This window comes from Clarias gariepinus, chromosome 6 (assembly GCF_024256425.1).
Source record: "Clarias gariepinus isolate MV-2021 ecotype Netherlands chromosome 6, CGAR_prim_01v2, whole genome shotgun sequence".
Classification (NCBI taxonomy): domain Eukaryota; kingdom Metazoa; phylum Chordata; class Actinopteri; order Siluriformes; family Clariidae; genus Clarias; species Clarias gariepinus.
Window position 1 is genome coordinate 40,860,001 of NC_071105.1, and position 20,859 is coordinate 40,880,859.

The following is a 20,859-nucleotide window of genomic DNA, read 5'->3' on the forward strand; positions in this document are numbered from 1 at the left end:
GACCAAAGTGCTATACATAACATTAGATTGGGGGTATTTGATCGGGGATATTAGATTTGGGGCATTAGATTTGGGGCATTAGATTTGGGGTATCAATTCAATTCAATTCAATTCAATTTTATTTGTATAGCGCTTTTAGCAATTTTCTTTGCCGCAAAGCAGCTTTACACAATCAAAAATTACATTCAAATCAAAGTATTACATTCGGTGTATTAAATTGGGGGTATTAGATTAGAGGTATTAGGTCAGGGGTGATAGATTGGGAACTTTAGATTGGGTATTAGATTTTTGGTATTAGATCAAGGTTATTAGATTGGGAATATTAGATATAGTATATCTAGGTATAGGTATTAGACTAGAAGTACTACATGTGGGGTATTAGATCAGGGGTATTAGATTGGTGTATAATTTTGGGGGTATTAGATTTGGGGTATTTAATTGTGGACTATTAGATTTGGGGTATTTAACAGTGTCTCAGTGAGAGTCTGAGGTCAGGAGTGATCTGCTGCGTCTCACTTCCTCCGGCCCACTGTGCGCACAGTCATGACCTCCTTGGCTGTAACCCCGCCCCTTAGCTCCTCCTCCCTGTTAGTTTAAATGAAGTGCACATTGATATTTACTGTAATTTGGACCGCTCTCTGCCGGAGTTTCTCGCTCAGAGTCCAAATTACAGCTGTGTGAAGCTTCTCCATCACTCAACACCTTCATCCAACATCTGTAAGTACACACACTCACACATCCAACATCTGTAAGTGCACACACACTAATGCATTTTACTCTTCCTCTTATAGCTGTAATGCAGTGAAAGTGAAGTGATTGATTTACACTCGGCGATCAGTGTGTTCATGAAACTGTCATTAATTTCTCTTTCTCTCTCACAAACACACAAACACACACGAATCTGGTGAGGAATTAAATGTAAAGTATTTGTTTATGGATTAATTTGTGCAGTACAATTTGTGTGTGTGTCACACAAACGCCCTCAAACACACAGACACACACTCTAAAATGTGTGATCAGTGTCAGTTTTCTGGTTTACGGTTTTTGTTATTTCTTTAATAAAATTGTATTTTAATTACATTCCATGGCATTTTGCATATCCTGGTAGAATTATGATCATTTATATGATAATGCTACATTGTGTGTGTGTGTGTGTGTTGGAGAGAGAGAGCGTTCCCTGTAGAGATGTGCAGTATTAAACTGTTAAAGTTAGGGTTTTGGGGAAACGCTGGAGGAAACGTCGTTCGTTGTGTGACAGATGAAATGATCGAGTGTAACTAACCGAAGAGTTTCCTGTTCTCCTAATATGGTAACACAAGGCTGCTTTCTGTTGAATGATGTGGTAAACAGCGCACGCACACACACACACACACACACACACACACGCACACACACACGCACAGAGTCATGCGCTGCAGCACACAGGTCTGTAACGATGGTTTCTGCTTCAGTAGCGACTCTGATTTAGCCTGAGATCAGCTGAACAGCTCCTGCAGGTTAAACGTTAAACTCGCCGTCGGGTCACTTCACCGTCAGCGCGCGGAGAAACAGAACCGAGAATCAGACAGGAAGTAAAAGAACTTACACACTTCAGTTCTCAGATATTTTACCACACACACACACACACACACACACATGCAGTGCAATGTGGTGTGTGTGATGTCACTGTCCAAGTCAGTGTGTCCTCTCACCTGTCCGTCCATCCGTCTGTCGACTTTAAATATTTCAGTAGACTTACAGTCTAAACACCTGGAGCAATGGAGTGTCAGGAGTGTCTTCAGTTTGTCTCTTGTGGGCGTGGTCTGTGCAGCTAATAACCCGTATTATCTCTGTATTGCTAGTAACTAGGAGAGAGATTAAATAACACACTAATCACTGAGGAACTCTGTGTACACTACGCTCACACACACACACACACACACACACACACACACACCAGCGCCCCCTGCTCTTCCTCCTGAGCACTGCGTTTCATCCTGACGTCTCTGTACAGCTTTAGAGACACAAAGAGACAAGTCCAGCGTTCTCGCTTCCTCCTGCAGGTGTGTGGGAAACGACAGCAGGTGCGAGCTACAGGTGTGGAGCGGAGACACGTCACACATCACGCTCCGGACCCTCGGACTGAGGGAGCGTCCCAGTCCAGCATGTGGATTTATCTACTGAGACAGATCTAATTAGTGTGGGATTGGGGAGTCAAGTGTTACCTGAGGTGGAGACCACCTGCTGCTCAGTCCCGTGTTAGCGCAGTCACGCTAGCTAGCTAGCAGGTGGGCGGAGATCGTACGTTTCCTGAAGGTGGGACGCTAATTACACCTGCACTTTAAATGAAGCAGGTGAACTGCAGCATGAATATTCATTATTAATATAAAACTGAGATCATTTAAATAGATTTATGACTCTCAGGATTAAGAGTATAAACAAGTGCACTTTAGGTTATTTTCAGCGTTTCCTCAGTGGTGAAGTACCTGAAACACCAGGAGGTTTTGAGTTCAAGTCTCAGCACTGCTGCCTGTGTTTACATGTTTTATTTGATTTGGTTTATTTATAAAGTCACGGCAATGGAAATGATCCACTAAAAGACGAAGCTCTTACACGACGTCCCAGCGTCTCAGTGAGGCTTTATTAAGACTGAATGTAAATGGGATTAAACTTTTTGTAACTGAGAGAGGTTCGTGGTCGAGAATTATCAGAGTTGACGTTCTTTCTCGCGGTGTCTGAACGAACGCTAATCCAATCAGTGAATCTCTCAGACACTAAGATCTGATCCGGGATCAGGAAGCAACTTGGTGAGCGAGTCTCAGATACGGGCTGAAAGCAAAAAGAATTTATTTTAAGGTTGAGTTTTAACTTTAAGATGAGGATCAGGCCGGAGTGTGGAGCGTTAGCGTGTGATAAACCTGTAGCGCGCATACTCCGTGTCTGAAATGAGAGATTTGTGAAGGACAGTGGACGAGAAGGTGGAGAGAAGATGAATAAAAGTTTTCACAGGACAGGAGGTCATGCTGCTCATGGAGAGGTCAGGAGCGTCTGGGCGTGCGGCCAGCGAGCTTCTCACGGCGCTCAGCGTCCTCACCAGAGGAACCGCAGTAGTCACGGCGACGAGCCCAAATAAATCTCGTTTAAAAGGAAGCGAGGATGCAGGAAGCCCCGCCCTTTTTATCTCCATAAACACACCACTTGTTTGTTTAAAGCCCGAGCATCTCGGTGAGAAACATCAGCTGTGTGTCTGCTCGCAGCTCCACCTCAGGAGCCTCACACACACCGCAGCCTGGGGTCTTCAGCTTCAGGTTCTCCACAGTTTCCAGGAGAGAAGATTAGATGGATTTCAGTATGTTTGTAAATATTTACATCATAAACATCTGGAATAATTTCTGTTTATAATCACAGTGAGTTTAAAAAAACAAAAACATCTGCTTTAAGAGATTTGTTCAGAGTTTATTGTTACATTAACTGAGCATTAAACACTTATTAACTGAACAATTCCGGATAAGTTTCCCAGTGTGTGTGTGTGTGTCTGTGTGTGTGTGTAATTAAATGGTTTGGCATTCTGACAGTTTAATAAGTGACAGCTGTTTCTTTCTCTCTTTCTCTCTCTCACACACACTCACACAGTATCATTCCTTAACATACTGTTTCCTCAGTGTGTGTGTGTGTGTGTGTGTGAGAGAGAGAGAGAAAGACTCCTCCACCCTTCTGCTGTTCCTGTGTTATCATTTCAGCATAAATGCTCTGTGTGTGTGTGTGTGTGTGTGTGTATCATGGTGAATAACTCTTCCCTATAAGGAGTGTGTTTGCTCGTTCGGTTGCTCCGATGTTTAACTCCACGCTCATTCGGCCTTATAAGGACATCACAGCACGCGACTGGACCTCTGCACCCCTACACTCCTGCGGGAAACATGGCTGTGACACACACACACACACACACACACACACACACCACTCTGATGGCCTGTTGAAGTCTACATCATTGTATTCTAAAGTGTGTGTATGGTGTGTAGTTAGTGGAGCCTAGGGTGTAGGGATTAGAGTTTATGGATTAGGGTGTATGGTGTAGGGATTAGGGTGTAGGGTTTAGGGAAAGTGAGCGACAGTCAACCCCACCACCCCCCTCCCCCCGTCTTGTTTCCCAGCTGCGGTTCTCAGACCTAAACTTGGGCTCCGCTGGGAATTGTGGGAATTCGGCAGTGGGCGATGGTATGACCAGACGTTTAAAGCAGCGCCGCTGTGTGTGAGTTAAATTAATCTCCCATCAAACCCCGCGGCTCTGAATCCCACAGGACGCGCTAGCATCAACCCCTCCCCCGCGGCACTCCAGGATTTTCTCACACACAAGATTTTCATCTCTGCGTCTATAATACGGGAAACATGTGACGAGTGTGTGTTCACCTGACGAGTGTGAGTTCACCTGACGAGTGCGTGTTGACGTGACGAGTGTGTGTTGACGTGACGAGTGTGTGTTCACCTGACGAGTGTGTGTTCACGTGACGAGTGTGTGTTCACCTGACGAGCCGTTTGTGTGCCTGGAGCTACGCGGCCCGCTGCACGATTGTTTCTGGGAGAAAAACACAATCGAGCAGTTGTGTGTCTTAAAGTATCAGCACTTTACAGTGAACTTAAAGTGTGTGTGTGTGTGTGTGTGTGTATATACATCTAACATCTGTAACACCTGTAACACACTGAGCTGATTCTGAGCAGCAAAAAGTTAATAAATAGTAAAAATTAGCAAGCTTCTAAACCAACTAGATATAAAACTTGTGTGACAGAGGGAGAGAGAGATGATGATGTATACACAGTACTAAAGTGTGTGTTGTGTCTGCGTAGCTGTCCCGACCCGACGGCAGGATGAGTAAGAAGACCCTGAGCGAGGATGAGAAGTTCCTCTTCGCCGATAAAGACTTCTTCAACAGCCCGGTGGGGCAGGCCGACTGGGCCGCCAAGAAGCTGGTGTGGATCCCATCAGAGAAACACGGCTTCGAGGCGGCCAGCATGAAGGAGGAGAAGGGGGACGAGGTGCTGGTGGAGCTGGTGGACAACGGCAAGAAGCTCACCGTCAACAAAGACGACGTCCAGAAGATGAACCCGCCCAAGTTCAGTAAGGTGGAGGACATGGCCGAGCTCACCTGCCTGAACGAGGCGTCCGTGCTGCACAACCTGCGCGAGAGATACTACTCCGGCCTCATCTATGTAAATACACATGGATTTACAAGTTACATCTCAACACACACACTTTTGTGCATCATCTACACTTTGCATGAAAAACCATCAACAAATGAAATCTCTACAAACATCTAACACCTCACTGAGTTATAACTATGTGTGTGTGTGTGTGTGTGTGTGTGTGTAGACGTACTCTGGTCTCTTCTGTGTGGTGGTGAACCCGTATAAAATGTTGCCGATTTACTCAGAGAAGATCATCGACATGTACAAGGGCAAGAAGCGTCATGAGGTTCCTCCACACATCTACTCCATCACCGACAATGCCTACAGGAACATGATGCAGGGTAACACACACACACACACATGCACACACACACACACACGGACACACACACATGCACACACACACACACACACACACACACACGTTCATTCTGACTTGTCATGTTAAACAGCAAACAGCACAGTGTGTGTAAGTGTGTGTCTCTGTGTGAAATGTGCTGATATTCACACACTGTGGTTAGAGTGCTGACTCGCCAAAGAGTACACACACACATACACACACACACACACACACACACACACTCTGTTCGCTAAGAGACTTATTGTTTTCTGTGTTTACAGAACACTGAGTTCACTTCCACACCATTAGCATTAGCTTAGCGCATTAGTGTTTAGTGTATATTATTAATTACGTAAAGTTTAGTGGTACGTACTGTATGTAGTGTATTGTTATATTGTGTGGTGTTTAGTGTACATTGTTTCATGTATAATATGTAGTGGTTAGTGTGTAGTGTTTAGTGCATAGTGGTTAGTGTGTAGTGTTTAGTGCATAGTGGTTAGTGTGTAGTGTTTAGTGCATAGTGGTTAGTGTGTAGTGTTTAGTGCATAGTGGTTAGTGTGTAGTGTTTAGTGCATCTGTTTATAATGTTAAGTGTTCCCCTTCTAGAGTATAGTGTGTAGGGTTTAGTGTAACGTGTTACATGTGAAGTACAGTATGCAGAAATGTAGTGAAGTAGAAAGTACAGATATTTGTTTTAGCATGTAGTGGAATAAAAGTAAAAAGTGGACTCTAATAAAACACCTCCAGTAAAGTATAGATATGTGACCTACTGCAGTGAGTAATTTGATTGGATGAGAGGCGTTCCATGAGTGTATGAGTGGGCGTGTCCCAGGTGTTGTCCAGTGGTTAATGACCCTAACTGTGTGTCTCAGCGTGGGTGAGAGTAGGTCTGTACGGTCCGCAGTACTGAGGAGAGAGCAGCTGTCTGACTAAACCCACATTCACACCCAGTCACAGAAGCACTTTCAGTAAGAACACACATCTGATAACGTTATGGCGTCTTAAACAACACGCCGTCTCTGCACTCATCACTTCTAAGTCCTTCTGAACCGTCCACATTATTCTGTTCACGGCTAACGCAAACTACAAAGATAACTAGCTTCTAACACAAGGCAGTTCATCTCTAACCCTACAGGTGGCGCTCTCTAAAGTATTCACACAGCGCAGTGTCCAGTTTGGAGCGAATTATTCACCAAGTTTGTTTAGATTTTTAACAGAATCTAAAAAAAAAAGTCTAATCAATCAACCCGGTTCCTGGGTTTCGTGATGATATCGTACCCAGGGGAATCCTGATCCCTGGGGATTCCCCTACCTTCTGTATAGTGTTTAGTGTAGAGTGTGTGTAGTGTTTTGTATATGCATAGTGTGTATTGGTGTAATATTTACACATACATATGAATTATGTATGTATAATATCTGTTATAGTATAATATATAGAGTTGGATGTGTGTTAGAGAAACTGTGTGTGTGTGTGGGGGGGGGGGGTTGCCAAGAATGTTTCTTTTTGTTGTGTGTGTGTGTGTGTTGGGGCTTAGGGTGTCAGTGGCTCTGTCAATATGTAAATGTGTGAAGTGTGTGCGTGTGTGCGTGTGTGTCTTCATGTGTGTATGTGTATGTAAAGAGGGTATGTGTGTGTATACCATACCACTTTATTTCTAAAGCACTTTATAACAACAACAAAGTTGACCAAAGTGCTGTACAAAAGACAACAATCAGGACATATACAGTAGGGTGTTAAATTTGATAAATAAAAAAGAAAAATAAAAATTTAAAATGATCGTAACAAGAAAAGGAAACAACTAAGAACATAACGACACAATAATCTACTACTACTAATAATAGTCATAATAAAAATAATAATAATCCAAAGAGAAACAAGATATAAAACACAAAACATCTCAAAATGCTTCACACTGAGTTGAAGGCCAGAGAGTAAAGATGAGTTTTTAACCGCGATTTAAAAACAGCCACTGATGGAGCTTGTCTAATGAGTGAGGGGAACTCATTCCATAATTGAGGAGCAGCTACTGAAAAGGCACGATCACCTCGAAGTTTGCAACGGGTTTTTGGAAATTCAAGAAGCAGCTTGTCAGTAGACCTGAGAGAGCGAGATGGAACATATGTGTATGTGTATATACATGTGTGAGTGTGTATAGTGGTCAGGGGTCGCTCAGTGGTTAAGGCATTGGACTACGGTTCGGAAGATCCCAGGTTCAAACCCCACAACCACCATGTTGTCCCTGTTGGGCCCTTGAGCGCGGCCCTTAACTCTCAACTGCTCAGATGTGTAATGAGATAAAGATGTAAGTCACTCTGGATAAAAGGGTCTGCTAAATGCCTAAATGTGTGAAGTGTGTGTGTGTGTGTGTAAAGTGTGTGAGTGTGTGTGTATATGTGTCCATGTGTATGTGAAGTGGACATGTTGTATAGATGGGTAGTCAGTGTGTAGTTAGTGTGTAGTCAGTTAGTGTGTATTTGTTGTGTAGTTAGTGTTTACTTTCTGTGTATTTTTGCTGTCAGTGTGTACTATTTGTGTAGTTGTTCAGTCATTGTGTGGTTAGGGTGTAGGTGTTGTGTAGGTGTGCAGGCTGTTAATAGTTACTGTGTAGTTGCTGTGTATCCAACGTCTAGTTTATGTGTAGTTACTGTGCAGTTAGTATTCAGTTAATGTGTGGTTGTTGTGTAGTCAGTGTGTAGTTGTTGTGTAGATGTGCAGTCAGTGTGTAGTCAGTGTGTAGTTGTTGTGTAGATGTGCAGTCAGTGTGTAGTCAGTGTGTAGTTGTTGTGTAGAAGAAAAAGTTGTGTAAGTAAAAGCGAGGGGAAGTCGTGTAGGTGTGCACGTGTAGGCCACCTACCTAGTGAGCCTATGGAGTGAACAAGGAATAAAAAAGATTTAGGTACACGCCCATCACTGGTGCATGCCGTGACGGTCGTCAGTGTGTAGTCAGTGTGTAGTCAGTGTGTAGTCAGTGTGTAGTCCAGGGGTGTCAAACATACGGCACTAAGGCGTCCAGTACGGGATGATTTGAACAATAATATTAAATATCAAATCTTTTTTATTATTATTATTAGTAGTAGTAGTAGTATTAAATAAAGTCTATCTCCGGGTATTCGCTGCAATATTGTGTTTGGTTTTTTATTTTTTTTATTTTATCATTGATCATTTAACTGCTCTTCTATTGCGCTTCTCCTGAAACCTCTAACACACATGCTAAATATTCTAAATTGGCGCCTAAATCAAATTTCTTCGTATATTTGTAGATGTGTGGCGAGCACTCGCGATTTCAACAAAATGTCAAAAAAAAAATAATAATTTGATCTTGAAGGGCGGATGTTTCAGGAGAAACGGAAAGAGAAGTCAGGTGTCAGGAAGCAGGAGTTAAAGCATTGTGTGTACGTGTGTATACTTGCGTATGTCTAACCTCATCTAGATTTTTATTTGTTAAAGGAAAGTTCTCATTTATAGTGTAGAGTTAATGTTCATATCCAAAGTGAATGATTTTTTTTTTCATTTGCATTAACCATAAAGAATTTATTTTTGTATATGATTTTTTCTAAACTCTTGAGTTGTTAAAGGCAGTTATTTTAAATTGTGAAGTGTTTTTCTAGTTTGTAAATTATATTGTAGCCTAAAGCTTCATATTTAATGTAACTGTCTGTACACAGAGTCTGCAGCATTGTTTAATTCTTATTTCATCGTGACTAAAAGGGATCTGACGAGTAATATTCATGTTCAAAGGAAAGGGTTTTGCTAGTCATCACTTGGCTTTGTTTCTTCCCAAAAAAGTAATAGGAGTGTTAATGAACAGTTTCTGAGGACTTGTTAAATGCAGTTTTACAGAATATAGTGTTTATAGTTTATAGAATAAAGTGAATAAAGTATTTGTTGTCATTTAATGCTTAAATAAACGAAAAACTAATTGGGCCTGCACATGCTCACGTTTCTTCTCACCGGCCCTCACGCTAAAGTCAGGTCGTCACCCTGGTGTAGTCAGTGGAGCAGTGGAGTGTACGGTGGGAAACCTTCTGCGCTGAGTATTAAAACACTTTTGTCTAATTAAAGTGTGTGTGTTTGTGTGTGTGTGTGTGTTTGTGAGTGTGTGTGTTTGTGTGTGTGTGTGTGTGTGTGTGTGAGAGACCTTAATATAATGTATTCAGATTCAGGTTCTGTGCCCTAATTAGGAAGAAAGCAAGGAACAGGCAGTGTGTGCGTGTGTGTGGGTGTGTGTGTGTGTGCGTGTGTGTGTGTGTGAGAGTGTGAGATTGTGTGTGTGTGTGTGTAAGTGTGTGTGTGTGTGTGTGTGTGTGTGTGTGTGTGTGTGTGTGTGTGTGTGTGAGCATGCAGATGTCTGCCCAGCTTCACTCTGAGTGTATGTTTACAGAGTTTGATACAGAGCAGCACACTACACGATATATTCACACATATACATGCACTTTTACACACACACACACACACACACACACACACACACCATGAATCCACACCTAAAAAACAGTTTTTTGTGTGTTTCTTTGCAGATCGGGAGGACCAGTCTATTCTCTGCACGTGAGTGGACCAACACACACACACACACACAAACACACACACACAAACACACACAATCATACACATTAATTTGCTCTGTCCAAAAATTAAAATTATAATCTCAATCTGATTGTGTGTGTGTGTGTGTGTGTGTGTGTGTGTGTGTGTGTGTGTTACAGAGGTGAATCTGGTGCAGGTAAAACAGAGAACACTAAGAAGGTGATTCAGTATTTGGCTGTCGTGGCGTCATCACATAAGGGCAAGAAAGACATGAGCGCTGTACGTATCTCTCACACACACACACACACACACACACACACACACACACACACTAATATAAATATATGTATAACAGATTAGAGCTCTAAATATGTGTAAAGTGTAGATATGTGACCATCCCACTGTTCTGAGCTCGTGTGCTGTGTAAGTAAGTGTGTGTGATTGTTTGTGTGTAAGTGTTTGTGAGTGTGTGTGTGTGTGTGTGTGTGTGTGTGTGTGTGTGAGTGTTTGTGTGTAAGTGTTTGTGAGTGTGTGTTTGTGAGTGTGTGTGTGTAAGTGGTTGTGAGTGTGTGTTTGTGAGTGTGTGTGTGTGTGAGTGTGAGTGTGTGTAAGTGTTTGTGTGTCTGTGAGTGTAAGTGTTTGTGAGTGTGTGTTTGTGAGTGTGTGTGTGTGTGAGTGTGTGTAAGTATTTGTGTGTCTGTGAGTGTGTGTGTGTAAGTCTTTGTAAGTGTGTTTGTGTGTGTGTGAGTGTTTTTAAGTGTGTGTGTGAGTGTGTGTGTGTAAGTCTTTGTGAGTGTGTGTGTGTGTGTGTGTGTAAGTGTTTGTGAGTGTGTGTTTGTGAGTGTGTGTGTGTGAGTGTGTGTAAGTGTTTGTGTGTCTGTGAGTGTGTGTGTGTAAGTCTTTGTAAGTGTGTGTGTGAGTGTGTGTGTGTGTGTGAGTGTGTGTGTGTAAGTCTTTGTGAGTGTGTGTGTGAGTGTGTGTGAGTGTTTGTGAGTGTGTGTGTGAGTGTGTTTAAATCTCAACATGCAGGATTATTAAACAGACAACTCAGCTAAGCTAATGTTAAAGCGGGTAATGCAGAGTGAACGGTAATGTTGTGAGTTAGCATGACGTGAGGTGATGACGTGATGCTAGCTGGAACATTAGCTTCCACTCCGTCGTGATTAGCCGCTGCTTGGTTGCGTTGTCGCTTTAATGGAGACAGAAACACCTTCAGTTTAACGCTTGTCTACTCGATTTCCCCCAAATAGCAGCATGCGGGACAGCAGTTGGCCTACGTGAGTAAAGCGAATGCTGGAGTTCCTTTATGTGGTGTGTGTGTGTGTGTGTGTGTGTGTGTGTGTGTGTGTTACATTCGGAAACCTGCATGCCCTGACCAGTGACTGTGTATAAGGTGGACAACATGACAGCAGCTGAAAGCAGGATGCAGCCCCCTTCTGCTGCCCCCTAGTGGAGGAAAGATGATGGACGCGCTGCCCTGCAATAAAATAGTTTAATTTACATCCTAATCTTCATCTCACACACCTCCCTCCCCCCCTCCCTTCAGACACTCAGGAAAAGACTCGGCTTACAGCCCCATCCAGACGGGATTAGTGTTCCATGAGGATGTGTGTGCTGTAATTAGTCTCTGAGTTTCTCTGGGGTTATTTTCTGGACCTGTGGCTTCAGTAATATGTCACAGCGTGCCGTCATACAGAGCGTCTCGCCCGTCACCGTGTGTTTATATCTCCTGTAACCTGAGCAGCAGGTGTATCTCCAAGTGCTCACTCTTCTCTCTTCTCTCTCTCCTCCAAAACCAAAAGCCTAAGATTTAAACATAGAAGTGTTAGGAACGTCACTGAGTTCTGAGCACAGGTACACATTACACACACGCTACATGATAAAGACACGCCCACCTCTGTGATTTATACCCACATCACTGATCCTGTCTGACTCGATCTGAGCTCACACATGACCAGAATAAAAATAAGATAAGGGAAATCCCATCTCATTGTGAGGAACGCAGGAGGAACGCAGGAGGAACGCAGGAGGAACTCGACCTCCACCTGATACACTGAAGGGAGTTTCACGTAGAGGAGAAACGTGGGTCTGTGGGAGGACCTGGGGGTTAATCAGAACTTCACATGAAATCTAACAGGAATAAACGAGTGTGAATGAGACAGAACAGGACAGCTGTGTGTGTGTGTGTGTGTGTGTGTGTGTGTGTGTGTGTGTACGGCTGCAGCTTCATGAAGATCAGCAGCGCCAAGCTGTCCACCTCATACCCAGTCACTGGACGCGACTCACGGCGTGATGAGTGTGAGAAAGTCTTACATGGAGGGACACACACACACACTGATACGGCTGATTTTATTCTTAGCTTTAAATGATGAACTGATTATTTGTAATAAATTTAAACCTGAGCTTTGATGGACTGATGTTTTTCCCCCATCTGAGATGAATTAAACTCTTTCACTGTCGGCGATGCACTGGCACTGAAACAGTCTCACCCGGTGTGTAAGCATGAGAGTGGACTTCCTTTTGGACTGGATGATGTCATTTCCTGTCACATGCGTTAATCACACACAGGTAGTTACACACCCTCTGTTAAACTCGTTTATTACGGAGTTACTAACGCAGCACAGATGACAGAGACCACACACGCAGGATACACACACAGAGACGCTGTGTTGGTGTATGTGCGTGTGTGTGTGTGTGCGTGTGTGTGTGTGTGAGATTGGTAGAGGGTGTGTATAGTTGCAGTAGTGGTTATTTATTTTTTCAGTGTTTATGGAATTCAGAACTCTCTCTCTCTCTCTCTCTCTCATCTTTTCCTTATCTTATTTTTTCCTCCTGTCTCTCATTATATCCGTGTGTGTGTGTGTGTGTGTGTGTGTATTAGCATCTGAAGTGTCTGATGACCTCCGCCCCTCCGGTGCTCTCCCCTCTCTTGGGTGCACATCACTCTTTTCTTTTTCCTCTCTGATGTCAGGGTGAGTCTCTGACAGACCTTCGTCCTGTGTCTACGTAATAACTGGGAGCTGCGTCTCGTCACTGTTTTCTAGTCGCCCTTTAAAGTCGTGTCAGTTTGATGATTAGTTCCAGTGTGAGAATCATTAGTCTCATGGTCATTGTCTCGAAGCAGCTTTACTTATGGAAGTAAAAATTATAGAAATGTACATAAATTATTAAATGTGTGAATCAGATGATCAGATGGTCCCTGATGAACGAGTCGAGGGTGACGGTGCTGAGGGAAAAACTCCCTGAGATGGTAATAGGAAGAAACCTTGAGAGGAACCAGACTCAACAGGGAACCCATCCTCATCTGGGTGATAACAGATAGCAGGGATTGATCTGCACTCATACTGTGTGTTAGGAGGCTAGAAGTTCAGTTTAACAGGAGATGTGGAGAAGTTCATATGGAGTTCAGTTGGTTATTGGAGACTCAGGTAGACTGTAGGAAACTTCAGTCCTGAACTATCGAGCGACTGCAGTCACACGGGGCGTCCATGCGATGAGATCTCCAACAAGAAGCGGGACACCAGGATGAGTCGGACAGGTCCATAGGGCAGAGGGAGTCTGGGTCACTGAGCTCAGGAGAGACGTGTGTGTAGAAAGAGAGAGAGAGAGAGAAAGAGAGAGAGAGAGAGAGAGAGAGTCCATGAGTCAATGTAAATCTAGTGCAGAGAGCAGGTTAGTTAACTCTCATGGACTTGCTCCTTGAGGATAAGTTTTATAATATTTATACTATAACATAATAAAAAAAAAATTTTTTTAAATATTGTATAATATTTTTAAAATATATTAAAATGTATATTTATATTTTGATTCATTGCAAATCATTCTGTAAAGCTGCTTCCTGACAAAGTCTACTATTATATGCGCTATACAATAAAAATTAATTTGAATTATATTGAACATTATAGCTATAAGAATTTAGAATTGTGTGTGTGTGTGTGTGTATGTGTGTGTGTGTGTGTGTGTGTGTGTTGCTATAGAAACAGTTAACTAGTGAGCTCAAGAAACCTGAGCAGATTTAAAGAGAAGCACTGTGAGTGAATCTCCACATCAGCGTTTCGTAACTCAAAAACAGAAAACAGAGTGGAGACGCAGACTCGTCCCCCCGAGCGACAGATCCCTCGTCTGATTGGGAAAGTTTACCGAGAGATCAGACTAACAGGAAATTCCTCGGGTTAAACATGAGTGAAGTGAATACGAGGCTGCATTTGAGATGGGCCTAAAATGTTAATGTGTGTGTTTGTGTGTGTGTGATAATGTGTGTATCTGTGCCGTGGTTTTCCCCATCCTGCCTGTAGGGGGAGCTGGAGAAGCAGCTTCTGCAGGCCAATCCTATTCTGGAAGCATTCGGTAACGCCAAAACCATCAAGAACGACAACTCGTCACGATTTGTGAGTTTCTGTCTAAAGAGTGTTCGATTCCTTCAGCACACAGGAAGTAAAACTCCATGACATCATTCAACTTCCTGTCACTGCTTCAATTTCTCCACAGGGTAAATTCATCAGGATCAACTTTGATGTAACAGGCTACATCGTCGGGGCGAACATTGAAACCTGTATCCTTACACACACACACACACACACACACACACACACACACACACACACATAAAGCGTCATCGGTATCCTCCAACCCCAAAAACCCTAAAGACTATAAATATTCACACCAACTGACTCAAGGCGTAATTCTAATTAACGTGTCTAAAAGCTAACTCCTTCAATTTTACCCCTAAAGGCAGAATTTAAACCCCGAACCAAAAACACCACAAAACACCTGGAGTTTGTTTCCTGAACACTGATCTCAGACCTGCTGGAGAAGTCCCGCTGCATCCGCCAGGCCAAGACAGAGCGAGCGTTCCACATCTTCTACTACATGGTGGCAGGAGCCAAGGAGAAACTGCGCGGTACCGAAACACACTGGAACACACTGGAACACACTGGAACACGCTGGCATCCACCATGGACCAGCAGTCACTCCCTCACCTCCATCATGATGTTCTTCTCTTCTTCCCACAGAGGAACTCCTGCTGGAGAACTTCAACAATTATCGCTTCCTGGTAGCGGGACATGTCCAGATCCCGGGGACGCAGGACGACGAGATGTACGAGGAAACAATGGAGGCAATGAACATTATGGGCTTAACAGAAGAGGAGAGGATAGGTAACATCACACACACACACACACACACACACACACACACACACACACACAAAATATGCACAACCATGGGAAAGGGTTTCTGTCATCAACAGTGAGACACATAGACAGGAGTCTCATTAGTGCTCCTGTAACATCTAAAGATGTCTTAGAGACATCCGAGAGAAACACACCTACTATAGCTCTGTGTGTGTGTGTGTGTGTGTGTGTGTGTGTGTGTTCCTCAGGAATCCTGAAAGTGGTGTCGTCAGTGCTGCAGCTCGGCAACATCGAGTTTAAAAAAGAGAGGAATCAGGAGCAGGCCACCATGCCTGATAACACCGGTGAGTGCTCACACACACACACACACACACACACACTACACACACACACTCCACACACATACACACTCCAGACAAATGGACAGATGTGTCCCAGCAGACGGTGACAGTAGTGTCTCTCCTACAGCTGCACAGAAGGTGTGTCATCTGTCCGGCATCAACGTGACAGACTTCACTCGCGCCATTCTGACTCCGCGTATTAAAGTCGGCCGCGAGGTCGTACAGAAAGCACAGACCAAGGAGCAGGTAACGCCCTGACGCCGTTCAATTCCACTGTAACACTACAGGAAATACATGTAACACATCCCATGTCCTGATTGTGTGTGTGTGTGTGTGTGTGTGTGTGTGTGTGTGTGTGTGCGCAGGCTGATTTTGCAGTGGAGGCTTTAGCAAAGGCGATGTACGAGCGGTTGTTCAGGTGGATTCTTTTCCGTGTCAACAAAACTCTGGATAAAACCAAACGTCAAGGAGCGTCGTTCCTCGGCATCCTGGACATCGCTGGCTTCGAGATCTTTGAGGTGTGAAGTCACTGTCGCCTTGATAACTTCATCATCCTCATCATCCTCATCACAGCTGACTGTTATTAAATATTAAACTCTGTTTATTAAAAACTGTCTCCTAAATGAACTTGTCTTGACCACATCTACAGGAGCTTGTGTCCAAACTTAAAGAACCTAAGAGACAGTCGTTTTTCTGAAGCACACTCTCACACTTCCTCGTGTCCTGACGTGACCTTTATAACCATGTTGTGATTATTTGCAAATGATTATGTCATGTGACTGACAGCGATGTTAATTGCTCTGCAGGACAACTCGTTTGAGCAGCTGTGTATTAATTACACTAACGAGAAGCTGCAGCAGCTCTTCAACCACACCATGTTCATCCTGGAGCAGGAGGAGTATCAGCGCGAGGGCATCGAGTGGAACTTCATCGACTTCGGGCTCGACCTGCAGCCCTGCATTGAGCTCATCGAGCGCATGGTCAGTGTGTGTTGATATCTTCACTCTGACCAGAGGATGATGTGTAAATAAGGAGCAGGGTTGGTGTAGGACAGAAGAGGAAGAAGGTTGTTTAGAGTGTGTTACAGTTAAAGTGTTTTAATATCACCGGTGTCTCAGTTCCAGAGCTGCAGCTATTGACAAAACCACATAAGAACAGTTTGGGATTGGGTCTTGCCCTCCCACTGTGGTGGAAAACCCCTGAGGAGCTATCGGACCAGGTGTTCCTCACACTGCTGTAATAGTTCGAGTTTATCCTTCAGCTCGCTGCTCCATCACCTGACCAACATCTCACAGGAGCTGAGAGTCTCATAGTGTATCACTGCTCTCTCACACCAGTTCAACTCTTTAGTAACCTCTTTGTGTGTGTGTGTGTGTGTGTGTGTGTGTGTGTGTACAGACTAACCCCCCAGGTATCCTGGCCCTGCTGGATGAGGAGTGCTGGTTCCCTAAAGCCACAGACGTGTCGTTCGTAGAAAAGCTCTCAAACCAGCATGCTAATCATCTGAAATTCGCCAAACCCAAGCAGCTGAAGGACAAAACCGAGTTTTCCCTTCTGCACTATGCTGGACGGGTATGTGTGTATGTGTGTGTGTGTGTGTGTGTGTGTGTGTGTGTGTGTGTGTATGAAGCAGTCATTTGATTGGCTGGTTCAGGATACACATATGGCTCTTTTACTTTGTGCAAAATAGAAGCACACAACACCATGTGTTTAGTGTATTGTGTTTTGTGTGTGTGTGTGTGTGTCTGACACAGGTCGACTATAATGCTACAGCATGGCTAACAAAGAACATGGACCCGCTGAACGACAACGTTACGGCGCTGCTCAACAACTCGTCCTCTGTGTTTGTGCAGGATCTGTGGAAGGACGGTAAGTCCTGAAAAACGCTCGAAATCTCCACAGTGTGATCTTTAAAACACAATTCTTACTGTTCCACCCCCCTCCTCCTCCCACTGCACCTCCCCCTCCCCCAGTGGACCGTGTGGTGGGACTGGAGACGATCGCCAAGATGTCAGACAGCTCCATGCCGAGTTCCTCTAAGACGAAGAAGGGAATGTTCCGTACGGTGGGGCAGCTGTACAAAGAGTCTCTGGCCAAACTGATGACCACGCTTCACAACACACAGCCCAACTTCGTCCGCTGCATCATCCCCAACCACGAGAAAAGGGTGCGTAGCAGAGCACACAGCATGACCATCTCAAACACGCACACACACACACACACACACACACACACACACACACACACACTCCCAACAAACAACACCGAGAGAAGTATGCAATTAATTTACAAGAGGTATTGCTTACCTCAGTCTGTGTGTGCGTGTGGTGTGTGTGTGTGTGTGTGTGTGTGGTGTGATTTGCAGGCAGGTAAACTCGATGCTCACCTGGTTTTGGAGCAGCTCAGGTGTAACGGTGTTCTGGAGGGAATCAGGATCTGCAGACAGGGCTTCCCCAACCGCATCGTCTTCCAGGAGTTCAGACAGAGGTGTGTGTACATGCACACACGCACACACGCACACACACACACACACACACACACACACACACACACACATTAATGGTTCCTGATTTTAGAATGTTGCCTGTGTGTGAATATTGTATGAATAATTACTTAATAAAGATCACAGATAAAACAAGGTCACTGTTCCTGTTGTGATGTTCAGGTACGAGATCTTGGCAGCCAATGCAATTCCAAAGGGCTTCATGGATGGAAAACAGGCCTGCATACTGATGGTGAGATCCTGCTTCTGTCTCCTCCATGTGCTTCTGTACTATCAGACAGATCAATCAGGATTTTCCTACATTCCTGAGTCTAATACTGAACTGGTGTGAGCTTAGATTTTAGGACATAATGAGGGGGATTTAAGTTGCTCTCATCAGTTGAGCTCACAGGACAGGAAGGAAACACGCCGGTTACCTTTTAAAAATCCATGTAAGAAAGGCAAGTCTTAATAAAGGGTGAGGTGTTACAGGTACTCAGTAGCTAAACTAGTAGATTGATAGATAGATATGAGCAGAGTGTGTAAATTATCTTTTATAGTGCAACTAGCAACAGTGTTTATTGTCCTGTTTTAACCGCTCCCTTCTTCCTGTTGTAGATTAAGCACCTGGACCTGGACCCTAATCTGTACCGGATCGGTCAGAGTAAGATCTTTTTTAGGACTGGAGTTCTGGCTCAGCTGGAGGAGGAGCGCGACCTCAAGATCACTGTCATTATTATCGCCTTGCAGGCCCAGGCCCGCGGCTTTCTTGCCAGAAAGTGAGAACCACGTCCACACACCTTAGTCACAGTGTCTATAAGATGGGATATAGTCAGGCTTACTGTAAACGTGTGCGTGGGTGCGTGTGTGTGTGTGTGTGTGTGTGTATAGGGCGTTTGCTAAGCGTCAGCAGCAGCTCACAGCGATGCGAGTGATCCAGAGGAACTGTGCTGCTTACCTGAAGCTCAGGAACTGGCAGTGGTGGCGACTCTTCACTAAGGTCAGACACCAGTGTGTGTTTGTTGTAGACCTGAACCAGTTTCAGTGTACCACTTTAGTGGGTTTACCTGCTGCAGGACAAGCAGTGTGTATAGTATATATATGTGTGTGCCTGAGATAAGTGAATGTGGGTTTACCTGTTACAGGTCAAGCCTCTACTCCAGGTGACACGTCAGGAGGAGGAGCTAGGTCTGAAAGAGGAGGAGCTTCAGAGAGCCAAAGACTCAGCGCAGAAGTTTGAGACAGAGCTGAAAGACATTTCACTGAAGCACACACAGGTGAGGAGTTAAACACAGTTGGAGTTGAGATGTTCAGAGATACCTGATGTCTTCAGGATGGTGAAGATTTAAACATTTACATTTACATTTAGGCGTTTGGCAGACGCTCTTATCCAGAGCGACTTACAAAAAGTGCTTTAAAGTTTACATCACTGGATAGATACTTACACTGGGTTAACTAGGTTAATAACTAAGTGCCATTAGTCCAACACAACTGGGAAGAGGGTTTTTTTGGGGGAGGGGGGGAGGTTAGTCCAAGTACTGGAGAAACAGATGCGTCTTGAGTCGTCGTTTAAAGATAGTCAAAGTCTCTGCTGTACGGACATCTACAGGAAGTTCATTTCACCACCTATGTGCCAGAACAGAAAAGAGTCTGGTCTGAATGACCTGAATGTCATCCTCGATCCCTAAGAGATGGTGGGATGAGGCGAGCAGTGCTGGAGGATCGGAGGGAACATGGTGCAGTGCATGGTTTGATGCGGGCAGTTACAGAAAGCCAGTGCAGGGAGCGGAGGAGTGGGGTGGTGTGGGAGAACTTGGAAAGGTTAAAAACGAGACATGCTGCTGCATTCTGGATCAGTTGCAGAGGAGAGACCAGGTATAGAGGGAGAACAGAAGAGGACCAGGTACTGAGCCCTGCGGGACACCAGTAGAGAGTCTACGTGGGGCAGATGTAGATCCCCTCCATGTTACCTCATATGACCTATCTTCTAGGTAAGAAGCAAACCATTGTCATGCTGTTCCACAAATTCCAAGGCTTGTAAGAATAGATAATAGAATCATGTGGTTCACCGTGTCAAATGCAGCTGACAGGTCCAGGAGGATGAGGACAGATGACAGTTTAGCAGATCTAGCAGCATGGAGCTTCTCAGTGACTGACAGAAGGGCAGTCTCTGTGGAATGTGCCACTTTGAATCCAGATTGGTTGGGATCATTAAGGTTGTTCTGTGAGAGATAAAGAGACATTTGGTTATAAACAGTTCTTTCGAAAATTTTGGAAATAAAAGAGAGAAGTGATACCGGGTGATAGTTGTTAACTTCTGATGGGTCCAGGCAGGGTTTCTTAAAGATGGGAATAACCCTTGCCTTCTTAAAAGCAGCAGGAACATGGCCAGATGATATGGAATGGTTGATGATGGTTGTGGTGAAGGGAAGGAGGTCTCGTGAGATGGCCTGGAGCATTGTGGAAGGGATTGGGTCTAATGAACAGATGGTGGGGTTAGATGACGAGATGATCTGCTGAATCTCATCAGATGACAGGTTGGAGAATTTTGCTGAGGAAGGGAAGGAAAGGTCCTGAGGTTCTGCCGTAGGAGTTTGGTTGGGAGCGAAGGACTGGCGGATTGTTGCAATTTTCCCATCGTAGAATGTGGCAAAATCGTCAGCAGTCAGAGAGGCAGGGGCAGGAGGAGTCGGTGGGTTGAGTAGTGAGCAGAAGATGTTGTGGAGTTTGCCAGGATCATGTGCAGATGCTTCCAGCTTTTCTCTGAAGAAGGTAGTTTTGGCAGAGGTCACATCACATGAGAATTTGGAGAGAAGAGTCTGGTAAGAGATGAGATCTGCATCAAGTTGCGATTTCTTCCATCTACTCTCTGCAGTTCT

The 20,859-nt window shown here is 44.4% G+C and overlaps 1 protein-coding gene across 2 annotated transcripts in view; it reads left to right on the forward strand.

The window, feature by feature from the left end:
* Window positions 1-573: 573 nt before the first annotated feature.
* The window catches only part of myh11a (myosin, heavy chain 11a, smooth muscle), a 30,791-nt gene continuing 10,505 nt past the window's right edge, over window positions 574-20,859 (forward strand). The window contains exons 1-22 of one of the 2 annotated variants that reach the window (XM_053499013.1): window positions 574-717; window positions 4,822-5,184; window positions 5,345-5,501; window positions 10,019-10,046; window positions 10,205-10,304; window positions 11,276-11,302; window positions 14,321-14,413; window positions 14,514-14,577; window positions 14,827-14,925; window positions 15,038-15,181; window positions 15,406-15,501; window positions 15,626-15,744; window positions 15,864-16,016; window positions 16,305-16,478; window positions 16,897-17,070; window positions 17,253-17,367; window positions 17,472-17,665; window positions 17,864-17,985; window positions 18,164-18,233; window positions 18,599-18,759; window positions 18,872-18,980; window positions 19,126-19,257. In XM_053499013.1, the coding sequence (XP_053354988.1) occupies window positions 4,843-5,184; window positions 5,345-5,501; window positions 10,019-10,046; window positions 10,205-10,304; window positions 11,276-11,302; window positions 14,321-14,413; window positions 14,514-14,577; window positions 14,827-14,925; window positions 15,038-15,181; window positions 15,406-15,501; window positions 15,626-15,744; window positions 15,864-16,016; window positions 16,305-16,478; window positions 16,897-17,070; window positions 17,253-17,367; window positions 17,472-17,665; window positions 17,864-17,985; window positions 18,164-18,233; window positions 18,599-18,759; window positions 18,872-18,980; window positions 19,126-19,257 (2,673 nt within the window). In that variant the 5' untranslated portion in view covers window positions 574-717; window positions 4,822-4,842. The remainder of the gene's footprint in view (window positions 718-4,821; window positions 5,185-5,344; window positions 5,502-10,018; window positions 10,047-10,204; window positions 10,305-11,275; window positions 11,303-14,320; window positions 14,414-14,513; window positions 14,578-14,826; window positions 14,926-15,037; window positions 15,182-15,405; window positions 15,502-15,625; window positions 15,745-15,863; window positions 16,017-16,304; window positions 16,479-16,896; window positions 17,071-17,252; window positions 17,368-17,471; window positions 17,666-17,863; window positions 17,986-18,163; window positions 18,234-18,598; window positions 18,760-18,871; window positions 18,981-19,125; window positions 19,258-20,859) is intronic. The other variant, XM_053499014.1, reaches the window with a different exon arrangement.